General features: G+C 45.6%; 1 protein-coding gene across 1 annotated transcript in view; it reads right to left on the bottom strand.

Annotated features, from left to right (window-relative positions):
* The window catches only part of MINPP1 (multiple inositol-polyphosphate phosphatase 1), a 29,229-nt gene extending 22,948 nt beyond the window's left edge, over positions 1-6,281 (bottom strand). Inside the window, exons 1-4 of the mRNA XM_075423255.1 lie at positions 5,720-6,281; positions 5,305-5,493; positions 4,322-4,419; positions 2,396-2,529 (exon numbers count right to left, since the gene is read on the bottom strand). Of these exons, the coding sequence (XP_075279370.1) occupies positions 2,396-2,529; positions 4,322-4,419; positions 5,305-5,493; positions 5,720-6,281 (983 nt within the window). The remainder of the gene's footprint in view (positions 1-2,395; positions 2,530-4,321; positions 4,420-5,304; positions 5,494-5,719) is intronic.
* Between the last annotated feature and the right edge of the window lie 6,862 nt (positions 6,282-13,143).

The raw sequence follows: 13,143 nt of genomic DNA, 5'->3' as shown, positions 1-13,143 counted from the left end.
GATGGGTTGACAGTTGGACTTGATGATCTTAGAGGTCTTTTCCAACCTTAATGATTCTATTCTGTGATTCTATGAAACAGCTGTGACTTACACTTCTTTCTATCAAAGCCATTAATATAATTCTGTTGGGTGTTAGGTACATCTATATTAATATATTGACTATTATTGACTATTATTGACTATTATTTATATTGACTATATATTGACTATTATTGACTATTATTGACTATATTGACTATTGACATCTATATTAATATATTGACTATTTTCAGCCTGAAGAAGAGAAGGCTGCGAGGGGACCTTATAAATGCCTACAAATATCTGAAGGGTGGGTGTCAGGAGGATGGGGCCAAGCTCTTTTCAGTGGTGCCCAGTGACAGGACAAGGGGTAATGGGCACAAACTGAGGCACAGGAAGTTCCGTCTGAACATGAGGAGGAACTTCTTCTCTCTGAGGGTGACGGAGCACTGGCACAGGCTGCCCAGGGAGGTTGTGGAGTCTCCTTCTCTGGAGATATTCAAGACCCGCCTGGACAAGGTCCTGTGCAGCCTGCTGTAGGTGACCCTGCTTCGGCGGGGGGGGGCTGGACTAGATGACCCACAGAGGTCCCTTCCAACCCCTACTATTCTGTGATTCTGTGATTCTGTGACTATAGAAACAAAGTCCCAAGGATGCCAGGAATGCAAGAACAGCCACAACATGTTACTAATGTTTACCTACCAACATCAAAGCTGAATTTGTTGGTTATAAGTTAAAGTGACTTATAAATTGGTTTATATCAAGTATTCACTGGCACAATATTTATACAATCTTAGGATCATATCCTTGATATTGTGTACTTTTATAAACATTTCCATGTTTATCTGCTAAGGTATTAATTCATGTGATTGCCAAACCTTGCAAAATGAGGAATTATAATAAAATGAGGAATTATAAATTCATGAGGGCATGTACACAGGTTGTAAATTAATTCTCATGTGAATACCCTCCACTTAAGCCTAAAGCAGCTCTCAAAATAAAATAGATTACCAGCACATGGAAGCAAATGCAGGTAAATGTGACACAAATATACCAACTTGTAACTGAAGCCTTTTTTTTCCTCCATGACACAACAGATCCCAGTTTCATTCCTATTTTGCTTCTCCCCATCATACCGATTCACATGAGACAAGATCAGCACCAAACAGATTCTGAATCACACTACTGACAGATACCAGATCACAGGAGTAAACCATACACAAAAACAGCACAAGCATCTAATATCTAATTTTTAAGAAAGTGTAAGGATGGTTATATCCTGACACTACAAAGGTAGTTTTGAGGACTGCGCAACTCGATGGATGGAGTACCACTGCTATTGTTCTGTCACCGACACAAAATTACTGTTGTCAAATCATGGCAACAAACGAAGAGAAACCAGTTTACGAGACCACCATCCTTTGAAGACACTTGGTTATTCTACCGTCAAGTCTACTAACAGTTATTTGTAAGGCCTAATATCTTCCCACAGCTACACTGCTGTTCCCAAACTACAGCTTTGCCATAAAAGAATAAGGATGTGAAACTAAATATCCTAGACAGAGTTCTCAGGCTGGCCAGCTGAACCACTGACTTTGGATTTATGCAACAAATCAAAGCATTTACAATGACTTCAGGACAGAAGTGTCTTTTTCCCATTCTTACAGGCCACCAAGTATATCACCTAAACTCTGCCCTTCGCTAGTTACAACGAAGCAGGTTTGTTACAACAAGGCTGGTTTACTGTGACAGCTCCAGCCTCTTGGATCCTGCAACAGGCTGTTCTGGTCTACAGTCACTAAGTATTCGGACTCATCTGTAATAATTATTTTTCTGTAATTACATTTCAACACCTTTAGTCTGAACAGAAAGCTTTAATAACTCAAGTGACTCAAATCAAACACATGTACAGATTTCTACACTGAAGTGCTTAAGTAACCAGATAACAGAACGTGTCACGGGGATGCTTTCAACCCACTGTTTTCCATTTTTGCCACAAATCATTTTTAACAACAACATTTTAAACAAAAGGCTCATTGTTTTAACTCAATGGTCTCAAACTGTGCAGGAAGAGAACACAACTATCAGACACAGCAGCTGGCTGTCCCTTGAAGGCCTGCGTGGATCAGCAGTTTAAGAGATAGAAATACATTTGCTGGGCACCAAAGCAACAATGGAAGAAAAAAACCCCATATACTTTTTACAGTAATATTGCTCTGTTAAAAACTTTAGTGTCCCCATCAAAATTCTCCTAGCTCAAACTCTCCTAGCATTGTTATGTTTGGAAGTGAAGCACTTAACTTCTATTAACATTAAATCCAATTCAGTGTAGACCACAGAAAGCCTGTAGTCAAAGCACAAAAGGCTTTTTATTTACCTTTTGCTCTCTTCCACCGCTTTGTCCAAATGCTGGAAGATATCTTGGAATAAAATGCAGCTGGAGCGACTATTGATATCATAGCCATATCCTCTCTTCCAGTATTGCTTCAGGTCATTCAAGTATTCCAGTACCTAACATTACAGAGTTCACATGTTTTTATTATTGCACCAAGGGAAAACAAAACCCCCACAACATGGAGCAATGATGCTACCACGCATGGTAGGAAATCAACAATTCTCTGACACGCAAAAAACCGGCAAACATTATGCTCCAGTTGAAACCGTTTCAGCATAAAACCAGACACAACAGATCAGACTAAAGAGCCACCAAATTCAGCATCTTGTCTCTGATCGCACCCATCATCAGGCCTAAGGAAAACAGCAGGCACACTTCCCCACACTCCAGCAATTTTCATCCCAGGGCTTTGAGCCCTAAGGTGGTTTTCTACAAATTTAACAGGCTTCGGTGGATTCTCTCCCACAATAACCCAATCTCCTCTTTGAACATATCAAGTTTTAGCCTTAATAGTACCCTGCAGCTTGGCTACACACTGTGTTAAAAAAAACAGTCTGTTGTGAACCTGCCTGCTGCTAGCTTCATTTGGTACCCATTAGGTACTGCACATGACAAGACAATCATTATCCATCGCTTTTTTAGCATTTCTGATTTTGCCTTATGAAGGTCAAAGATCCTTAGCATTGTTAATCATTCTTCAGATGGAAGCAATCCCATACTTTAACTGAGTTTGTCTATTTCTGCATTCTAGAGATGTGCACACATCTCAAAGACAGAACTGTGCCTTGGATTTACGTAACAGCACAGAATGCTCCTCTTATTCTCTGTTCCTTTTCTTACAATTCCTAGCATTAAAGTTGTTTTTAAAATTTTTGTTCATTAATTTTACTGTAGCTGTGCCAGTGTTTTCATGGATCTGTACCATCAAAATTTCATTTCTCAGTGGCACAATTTATCTGAGAGATGGCCACCTTGTATATGGAGCTTCAACTTCTTATCCCATACACATAATTTCATAGTGAACACCATCTACCACTGTATTGCTGTGTAACCCACCTTCATAGGACTCCCTCTGCAAAGCCTCTTAACAACCATATTCTTTCCATCCCAACTAACTCCATGTAATAAGGAAGCTCTCCCACCTCACTGCTAAATTATTTATAAATATGTTGCACAGCACAGGTCTCAGCAAAAGTCCATGGTGACCTTCTTCCTCTCTGAGAGGAAAGTATTTACTCCTAACTCCACTGCCTACTCTTCAGCCTATCGTCTATCTGTGTGGAGGCTTCCCATCTTTCCCAGGTGTGCTAAACTTCAACAGCCTGGAGGGGCCAGGGGGCCTTAGTGAACATGTTTTGGAGTGCCAAATAAATAATATCACTCTTAATCCCTGTCTCTCTTGATGCTGTCAAAGGGTACATCAGGCACTTTGTGAAAGAAGAGGAACCAACATAAGTCTCATTTATCTGGGTTCCACTAGTTTTATTAACAGGTATTAGGTTTAGAGATGTGACAGTCCCCAAAACCATACAAAAAGCCTCTTAGAGGACCTAGAAGACCTCATTTGATGTCCTCTGGAATCAAGGCATTTCATCATAAGGTTATCATATGCAAAACAAAGCTGTCCAGAGCATTTCTGATGTTATAGAAATAAAACCATGTAAGAATCAAGCACAACAGCAAAAGACCATTTTAGTCAGGACAAATCAAGACCGCACCAGTATTTAAGTCTGAATGAAGAAGGGTATTTCAGTCTTGCTGCTTCATTAATCCAGAGCTCTCTGGAGACCAAAGAAGTGCTTCACTAGACTGAAGAACAAGGGGCACACAACTTGCAACTTCTGACTGTGCCAAGAGTTATATCTGAACACTAAGGCTTCTCAAACATATCTCCCATTTAGCACCTACCTTGGCATCTTCTTCACTGAAGAGTGAACACCATGGGGAGGTCACATTTTTTATAGCCAACTCATATGAGCAGGTGAGAAAAGCCACTTGAACAATATCTGCAATAAATTCAACAAACAAGCAAAAGATAAATCACTGCTGCATAAGTATCAACCTTCTCTCAACTTGCCTCTAAAACAAACTGTAATTACAATTTAGCAATACAAACTATGAAATCCAATAAATACTTGCCAGTCCAAAGGCCAGGCACCAAAAAGAAACAGTTTTCAACAGAATTATTGCACAGAATCTAGATTTCAGACTGCAAACTGTTCACATTACATTGCTATTAGGCAGAAACTAGAGCATTTCACATCAAGCGCTGCACGTCTGCTGATGCACTTGCTATAGGTGCTGATTGCTAGTGTGCGGCACTACAAGGAAGGCTCAACACACAGCAGTCTTTGACTACCGCTACTCATCCTCCACGTTAGTGGCTGGGTTCGAACAGCAGGATGCTGCTACTTTGGAACTGCAGCTTTACGGACACGCTGGGAACGACAGCAACACCTATTTGGGGGAGCTCCACAATCACTTGACCACACAGGGAAACCTGGCACTTCTCTTCTGGACAACTGAAATTACAACATGGATGTATAGGTCCACCTTTTCCTTGGGTTGTGTGTTTGAATTGTAATAGGTTTTCCAAAAGCTACATCTGCTCAACAAACCAGAACTGAAAGACTAACACACTCTATTCCTCCAAACAAAGGTAAAGTTGATTTCATCTGTGGGAAAGGTATTTTCAAACATTTTTTTCTCCTGACTACTGACTAACAAGTATTCATTACTGCAACAACAATAGACATTTGCAGCCTTATGCATTTAATTAGAAACTGCATCTCTGATATTTTAAATTACCTACTATGCATAACCACACGGAATCTCTGAAGCTGTTCTTGGCCAGACTCGAAGCCAAAGCCACCTGTAACAAGCATCATTACCTGCATTCAGCTCCTCCACCGGCAAACACAACGCACTCGCAACCTTCTCCAGGACCTTCCTCATCTCCGGCCCCTCTTTGAAGGCATCCACCTGGCACATCGCCGCGTCGTTCTCTTCCACCAAGGCAACAAACTTGGCGCAGTGATCGAAAAAACGCATCAAGGAATCATTAACTGCAACCTCCGTCTCTGGAAGCAAACACGAGCCTGAGGGACACAGCCCGGGGAGGCACGGCCGTCCCCAAGGGTACCGGGGACCGTCCCCCTGCCGCGGCGGTCTCCCAGCCGCTACGGGGACACGGGACTGGCCGGACGGCGTCCCTCAGCCCCGGGGCGGCGCGGCGCTCCCTCCGGCAGCGCGCGGGGCTCCCTCAGGGAAGCGTCAGCCCGCGTCGGGGGGGGGGTTCGGGCTTACCGTCGCCGCCGAGGCTGAGGGAAGGCCCGAGCCCGCGGCGGAACGCGGCGCCGCTCTGCAGGCAGCGGTGCTTGGAGCTGCTGGCCAGCACCAGGCGGCGGCGGGCGGCGAAGAGCGCGGGGAAGCGGGCGGCCAAGCGGCGGGCCAGGTGCTCCATGTCGCGCCAGCCCTGCGGCGCCAGCCGCCCGTCGAGGGTCTCCTCGTACCACATCTGCCAGGCGGCCAGGTCGGCGGCGGCGGGGCAGGCTGCGGCGGCGGCGGGGCGGCGGCGGAGGCGGGCGTGCAGCTCGCCCAGGCGCCGGATCTGCCCGGCCGTGGGGTAGCGGGTGCCGTGGCGGAGCAAGGCGCGGAGCTGCAGCGGCACGCAGGCGTCGGGCAGCCGCGACCCGGCCGCGGCGGGACCCAGCGACAGCGGGTCCCGCACCAGGTGCGGGTTCACCTCCTCGTAGCGGGACTTGGTGCCGAAGTAGCCGCTCAACCCCGCGCTCGCCATCGCCAGCAGCGGCGGCAGAAGCAAGAGGGCGGCGGAGCAGCACCCGGCGCCCGCCCCGCCCGGCGCCATGGCAGCAACTGCGCGGCTCCCCCAGGAAGAGGCGGAGCGAAGCCGCCTCCTCTCGCCTTCCCCTCGCCTGAGGGGCCACGCCTCAACCCAGGCGGATCGGCGTCAGGCAAAGGGGGCCGCCCCGGTGGGGGGGCGAGGGGCAGGCGGAGGGTGAGCCATGGGTTTACATCAGGGCCTGCAGCGCCCTGCGCTTCGCTCGGGGCGGTCGCTCCCCTCCGAACGGGCAACTGTGTGGAAAAATCCCACCTTTTTGACCCGTTTATGATTCCTCACGATACTAAATCTCCCGATTCTCATTCCCCTCTTTGTGCCTGCCTCGGGTGGGCACCCGTCAGACGAGCTTGGGCTGTCTTCCCCTCAGGACTTCACCTGTGTGGGAAAAAAATGCCTTCCCGACCCATTTATGGCCCCTCACGATGCTAAAGACCCTGACCCTCATCCTGTCTTTCACCTGCTTTGGCACGGCTTGGCCTCCAACGTGGGCTGCATCATCATCATCCTCCACACCAGCCAATGTGCTGAGTGAGTGAAACTACGAAGGGGCTTTTGAGGGTGGTTTTGGCTCTTTTTCCCAAAAACTTTGGAGTTCCCCTCAAAAGTACAGCCAGCATTGCTACGAGGGAGATTGTGGGTCGCTGCAGCTGGCGATGGCACCACGGGTCAAGGGCCCTATGGGGTGTTATGGTTTTTTACCATTGCTTATGCATTCCCAGCAGGAGCTGGTTCAGGTGGAAATATGCAACTATGGAAAAGTCAAATGAGTGGGAGTGCAAAGTTTGCAGCCGGGGACGTTTCCAGCCAAGCGTGGTGACGGGAGAGCCACCAGTACTGGTTATAATCCTCACATCCCGCTAGCATTGCCAGTGGAACAGCGTGACGGCATTGTAATGACCTATCCAAAAAAGCTTAGAAAGGCTTAGAAAGGCAAAGAATAGAATGAGGCATCCTGTGGAAAAGCCTGAGCATGCTGGTGACACATCGGGTTATGAAACAGCTTGGGCAAAAGCATAAGCAAACATCCCCCAGTGCATAAGCACAACATCCTCAACGCTGATGGTAGCTTTTTTCAACAAATCCCGTGCTACTAAATAGATATTAGCTCATAGCTAAAGTAACTGAGTTATCTGTAGCAGAAGCAACGCTTGAAGTTAACAAAAACCTCTCAGGTCTCAGGAAAAGGGCTTAGCTGTTGGCCCACAGTATGTCCTGGTGAGACAGAAGATCAGGTATTTCACTCCCTGCCTACACAGTCAGGCTATTGCTTATACAGCTGAGAATTTTCACTGAATAAATAGATTTTTATGGTATTTTTAGTCAACTAGTGAAATTCAGTTGGAAAGTATGTATCATCTCACCTGTCTCCCACCTCATCAATAACCAAAACAAATTGTTAATGCAATGATATGCAAAGGCTTGAATAGCTAGCGTAGGCAAAGCACTTAAAGCTAAGAAAGAAAGGGCAAAGAAAAGTATAGGAATAAGTAAGTGTTTTAAAGCTTCTGGGCAAAGTTATAGGCTCTTTGTGTCAAACCAGAGTGGTGTGACTTAGCTAGCTGTCTCCCAGTGATATTGTGCAGTGATGTTGCCGTGTTTGTGGTGGCTTTGGGAAAGGAGATGGTACAGTATGCAAAGTAAATGTTCTTGTTGAAGGCTCAACCCTCTGTGGTGTGAAAGGTTACTTCTTACCAAGCGAAATGGAGACAATTAGGGTATATAGCAAAAATGGTTGACAGTGAGGGGCTTGTATGTTTCACAGAGATGCAACTAATAAGGGGTTGGATTTTTGATCTCTTAATACCTGGCAGGAAGTATGTCAGCTGTCACCAAATTAATCTCACTTGAGTGGTAGTGCACTCAGTTGTTCTTATGGGGCTTCTGTTTCAGCTACATCTCAGTCGCAGCACAAAGTACTTCACTTCTTCTGTCACCGTTCGTGACCTGTTCGTCTGAGCCTTGCACGGTATGCTGCTTTTCCTGCACTGGGCACTCAAGGCAGTTGTAGGCAAGTACCAAACAAGTACAGTGCTGAGAGGCAGACAGGTTTGGCACTCGTAACCTAAGTTAAATTTCTGTCTCTGCTTAAGAGATGAGAAGTATTTGAAAAGGTGACTTCAGGAAAGAGGAGCAAAGTCAGCTTCTCTGTGAGGACACAAAAGACAATTTTGAACAAACCTAACAGTATGTTTCCAGGTCTGCATGAGATATGGTCAGTTCCTAGCCTTTTATTTCCTATTTAAAATATTCCAAGGAGTGTTTTCATGCACAAGGTTATTTTACACCGGTATTCTTCATACTGGTTTCTATCATTGCACATATCACCAAGACCTTACTGCTGTCTTTAAGCTACACTAAAGGGTGTGAAGGAAGGGTTAACAATCCCATGGTGATTCAGAAGATGATCTGCCCAGTGGAGAGGCAGAACACCCACTGTGCCTCTTTTTAATTGCTAGCACATAAAGCAGATAAACAAACTCTTAATGATTGCAAATGCATTTCACTGGTCATGGAGCTGTGCTGGAAAGGGCTCAGGTTAAACACAGAAAATATGAGTTTGTGCAAGAAGGTGAGGGTAATAACTAGTTATTGTTTTTTTAAAAAAAGAACACTACTATAAAACAGTGGTAATTCAGAATCAGTGAGACTAACACAAGTGTTTTGATCATTTGTCTAGTACAGCTCTTTTAGATGTAAATGTTTCCAATTTTACAAAGCTGGACTAAATTTATGAGTAAGTATTTCAAGACCTGTACAGAGACACAATTTGGATTTCAGTTTAAAAGCAGGTCACAGAATCACAGAATGGTAGGGGTTGGAAGGGACCTCTGTGGGTCATCTAGTCCAACCCTCCTGCCGAAGCAGGGTCACCTACAGCAGGCTGCACAGGACCTTGTCCAGGCGGGTCTTGAATATCTCCAGAGAAGGAGAATCCACAACCTCCCTGGGCAGCCTATTCCAATGCTCTGTCACCCTCAGAGGGAAGAAGTTCTTCCTCATGTTCAGACGGAACTTCCTGTGCTTCAGTTTGTGCCCATTGCCCCTTGTCCTGTCGCTGGGCACTACTGAAAAGAGTTTGGCCCTATCCTCCTGACACCCACCCTTCAGATATTTGTAGGTATATATTAGGTCCCCTCGCAGCCTTCTCTTCTTCAGGCTGAACAAGCCCAGCTCCCTCAGCCTCTCCTCGTAGGGGAGATGTTCCAGTCCCCTCACCATCCTTGTAGCCCTCCGCTGGACTCTCTCCAGTAGCTCTTCATCTTTCTTGAACTGGGGAGCCCAGAACTGCACACAGGACTCCAAATGAGGCCTCACTAGGGCAGTGTAGAGGGGAAGGAGAACCTCCCTCGACCTGCTGGCCACACTCTTCTTAATGCACCCCAGAATGCCATTGGCCTTCTTGGCAGCCAGGGCTCACTGCTGGCTCATGGTTAACCTGTCATCCACCAGGACGCCCAGGTCCCTCTCCGCAGAGCTGCTCTCCAGCAGGTCAACCCCAAGCCTGTACTGATGCATGGGGTTGTTCCTCCCCAGGTCCAAGGAGGGAAAAATGCAAATGCTCCATCATAATTTTATATGATCTTCTTTAGTCTATACTAGGCATATATACCCACAACTAATTTCTAGCGTATCATCTTTTGCAACAAAATCATCATGAAACTACCTGCAGTGTAGTTTTCAGAAAATGCTGTCTTAGGTTGTTTTGAAACTTATTGAGGGTATTTTATAAAATACCAAGCAAAATATAAATTCCACCTCCTACATAATTATTCACTGTAACAAAACTGTAATTTTTTTTAATAGGAAAATCACTTTACATATTGCAGCAGTGTGCACATGAGCTTATGTGTGTGAGAGAAAAAGAGAACTCATAGAGTTTTTCATTAGAGATTGTAAATCTTGAGATATTAAAAATGTTAATTTAAAATGTATTTAAGTAAAAACTGGTTTGTGATTGCAGCTTGCATTCCAGAAAGGGAATGCTATGTCCTGGATTGTCAAGTGAAGACAGTTACCCCCACCATGATCCCTTACTTGCTGCTATCACATCACATTAAATTGTCACATTCTATCATATCACATTAAATTGTTCAGTTATGTATTTTGGGTGGCTTTCACAGTACTTTTTCTGTGTATCTTTTAAGATGGGGAAAAATCTTATCAATAACATGTCGTTCTGGGAGGAGCCACCTCTGATTATTTCCCCTTCTTAGTATGTTTTGATGTTGCTTTCATGGCCTGGAATTACCATTAATGGCAATATATTTCTTTAGCAGTCAAAGGGCAGATAAAACATATTTTAGTATGTCCCTAGCTGAGTCTGTGTTATTAGCTGGTATTTTCAGGAGCAAAGAAACTGCTCCCGTTGGCAGTTTGAGCATTCAGATAATTCAAGTAGCACAGAATTCATGCCTGCAGCTGTAGAAGTGAGGAACGGTTCTAGGTTTCAGCTCTCCTTATAGCACTTTGAAAACTAATGGTATTAATTACATGGACCAGGGAGGAAAAAGTGTTCACCTCTAATTTTGTGTTGTGCTTTCTTTCTCATGCAACTTGTCCTTTCGTTTTCTTTACTTTTAAGAAACAGGTCTCCAAGCAAGGATCTCTTCCTGCTAGCTGGCAGCTATTCCTTATCTGATGGCCAGCCATGGTTTTAGGAGAAGAAATAAGAGTAGTTGTTGTCAGCCTTTGAGCTTCACAGTCTCAAAGTAACAGGGAAGTAAGAAACACAGGAGTGGTGCTACACAGACACCCTGGCCTCACTGTTGGGTGTCATCTTCAGAATAAGGTCTGCATAGCTTCAGCAGAGGTAGCTCAGAGCAGAAAGCTATCCTCTATGAATTTGATGTTTAGTTATTTCTTCTCCATAAGTAAGTAAATTTTAACTTTTGAAGGCAAAAAGGCACCACATGCTCTGGACCACCCAACTCTATCTTATTCAACTGCATGAACCCTGTAGACATGTGGTTTCTGGCTTTTAGCAGGCTGGGGCTAGGCTCAGCCTAGCCAAGGTGCAGACAGCTGCCCAGGTATGAAGATCTACATGAGATGTGATACTGTTCTGGCTCTTGGCCTAGGCAGAAGGCGTGAGGCAGGGTAGAGATGAGCTCATGGTGAGCATGATCTGGCATAAAGGGGGTCAGAAAGATGAAGGGGTGTGGTGGAGACCAGAGGAGGTGGAGGGTGCGGGCTTGGAGCAACTCAGCCTGCTTTTGGGCCATGGCTTCACACTTGGAGATGATGCACCAGCACATTAGCTTTGGCAGTTTCGTGTGCACTCTGTAACATCAACAATAACTCAACTGCTTTTATTTCTGCCATGAGGAGGGTGACCCTCTTCCCTGTGAACTTCACTGGCTCACATGCAGCTGCGTGTGTTTATGCTCAGCAAAGCTGAGTTTCTCCTTCTGCTGGGCAAGATGGTGGCATCCAGAAATGCAGGCTGTTGATCCTTTGTCAGTTGGCATTGCATCTCTGCTGTCCAGTGCAAAGCCATGTCAGGAGAGTGGCGCTCACTTTGCATGTATGTTTTTGTATCTTAGGTGCAAAACTGCTTTAATCTGGGGGCACTGCCAGGTCCTCGCTGCTTCCTTTTGAAGTGTAGGCTCTTCAGAGGCACATTCTGTTCTTTTGGGGGGTTGTTTGTCTTCTGTGCATGTGAGCAGGGAGCAGAAACACATTCGTCGCTCATACGGAAAGCGATGGTGTTCTCCTTAGCTGATGCCACATCTTGGTGAGCAATTGGAGAACTGGAAAAGGAATGACACGTGCACTGATAATTATTGCTTTCTGCAGAAAGGGTTGAGTTCAGATCTCATCCATTCCATCCTAATGGAAAGAGAGGGACCATCTCCTAATACTTTTGGTTGCTCTCTGACTTGCATGTCATTCCGGTATGGGACTTGCAGCACGGTGACTTGTCAACAGTTGTCAGTGGGAAGTCTGTGACTGGGCTGCTTGATCTGGAGACCACCTTTCTGGTCCCTCCCTCCCATTGCAAAGGGTGGCTACTTTAGAGCTGCTCAATGCGGTCTCCCTGAGACTGGGGTCAAAGTCTTTTCCCAAGCTCCCCTGGCCTGCTTTTCCATCTGGCTGGTTTGTTTAAATGGCTTATAATTAGGACGGAGCCACTGCCTGCTAGCTGATAGGGAAGGCTGTCCTTGACCTCGATTAACCCTGACTACAGCTACATCTCCATAACTATGCTTACATCTCTGTTTTCATGGCCTTTTGTCACTCTCCTTTTCAGTTAGCCTCCCAGCGCGTGGGATATTGGTCCTGCTTGGTCATGTATGAGGAACACGGCGCTCTTGGAAACCCTGAGTGCTATAACCTGCCTGGGATCATGGCTCAGGTCTTCTGGCATGATGTTGTTTAAACGGCTTGATCAGCGCGGCTATGTCATAATGAGACTGTGTGTAATATGGCGTGTTCTCCCAGAAGATACAGAAACCTTTGGCGATTGTAAGTGGTTTGACCTCTTTGCAAGCAGAGTTTCTGGTCTTGCAGTATGGCTTCACCCTGTGTGGGCAACTCCATCAGCATGACAACCCCATAATTATGTGGCTTGTCTTTCTGGAGCATGTCAAGCCCATCCAGCTCTTGAGCAATGTGATCCCATACAGCAAACACACTCAGGCCATGGAACGGCTTGGAGTTTGAAAAACACAAAGCTAAATTCAGAAACCCTCAAAATCAAGCTAGATTGGATTTTCCAGGAATAAAAATAAATAATAACAGTTTCTTTTTCCACATAAGTAAAAGGGGGATACAAACTACACAATGTGGATGTGTGCTCTATATATGGAAAAGGTAAATTTCTGGGTTGTATTTTCACCAAATAGAAGGCAGGAAAAAAACTCAAAGA

This window comes from Opisthocomus hoazin, chromosome 6, assembly GCF_030867145.1.
Source record: "Opisthocomus hoazin isolate bOpiHoa1 chromosome 6, bOpiHoa1.hap1, whole genome shotgun sequence".
In the NCBI taxonomy this organism is placed as follows: Eukaryota; Metazoa; Chordata; class Aves; order Opisthocomiformes; family Opisthocomidae; genus Opisthocomus; species Opisthocomus hoazin.
This window is presented reverse-complemented; position numbering and strand designations above follow the sequence as displayed.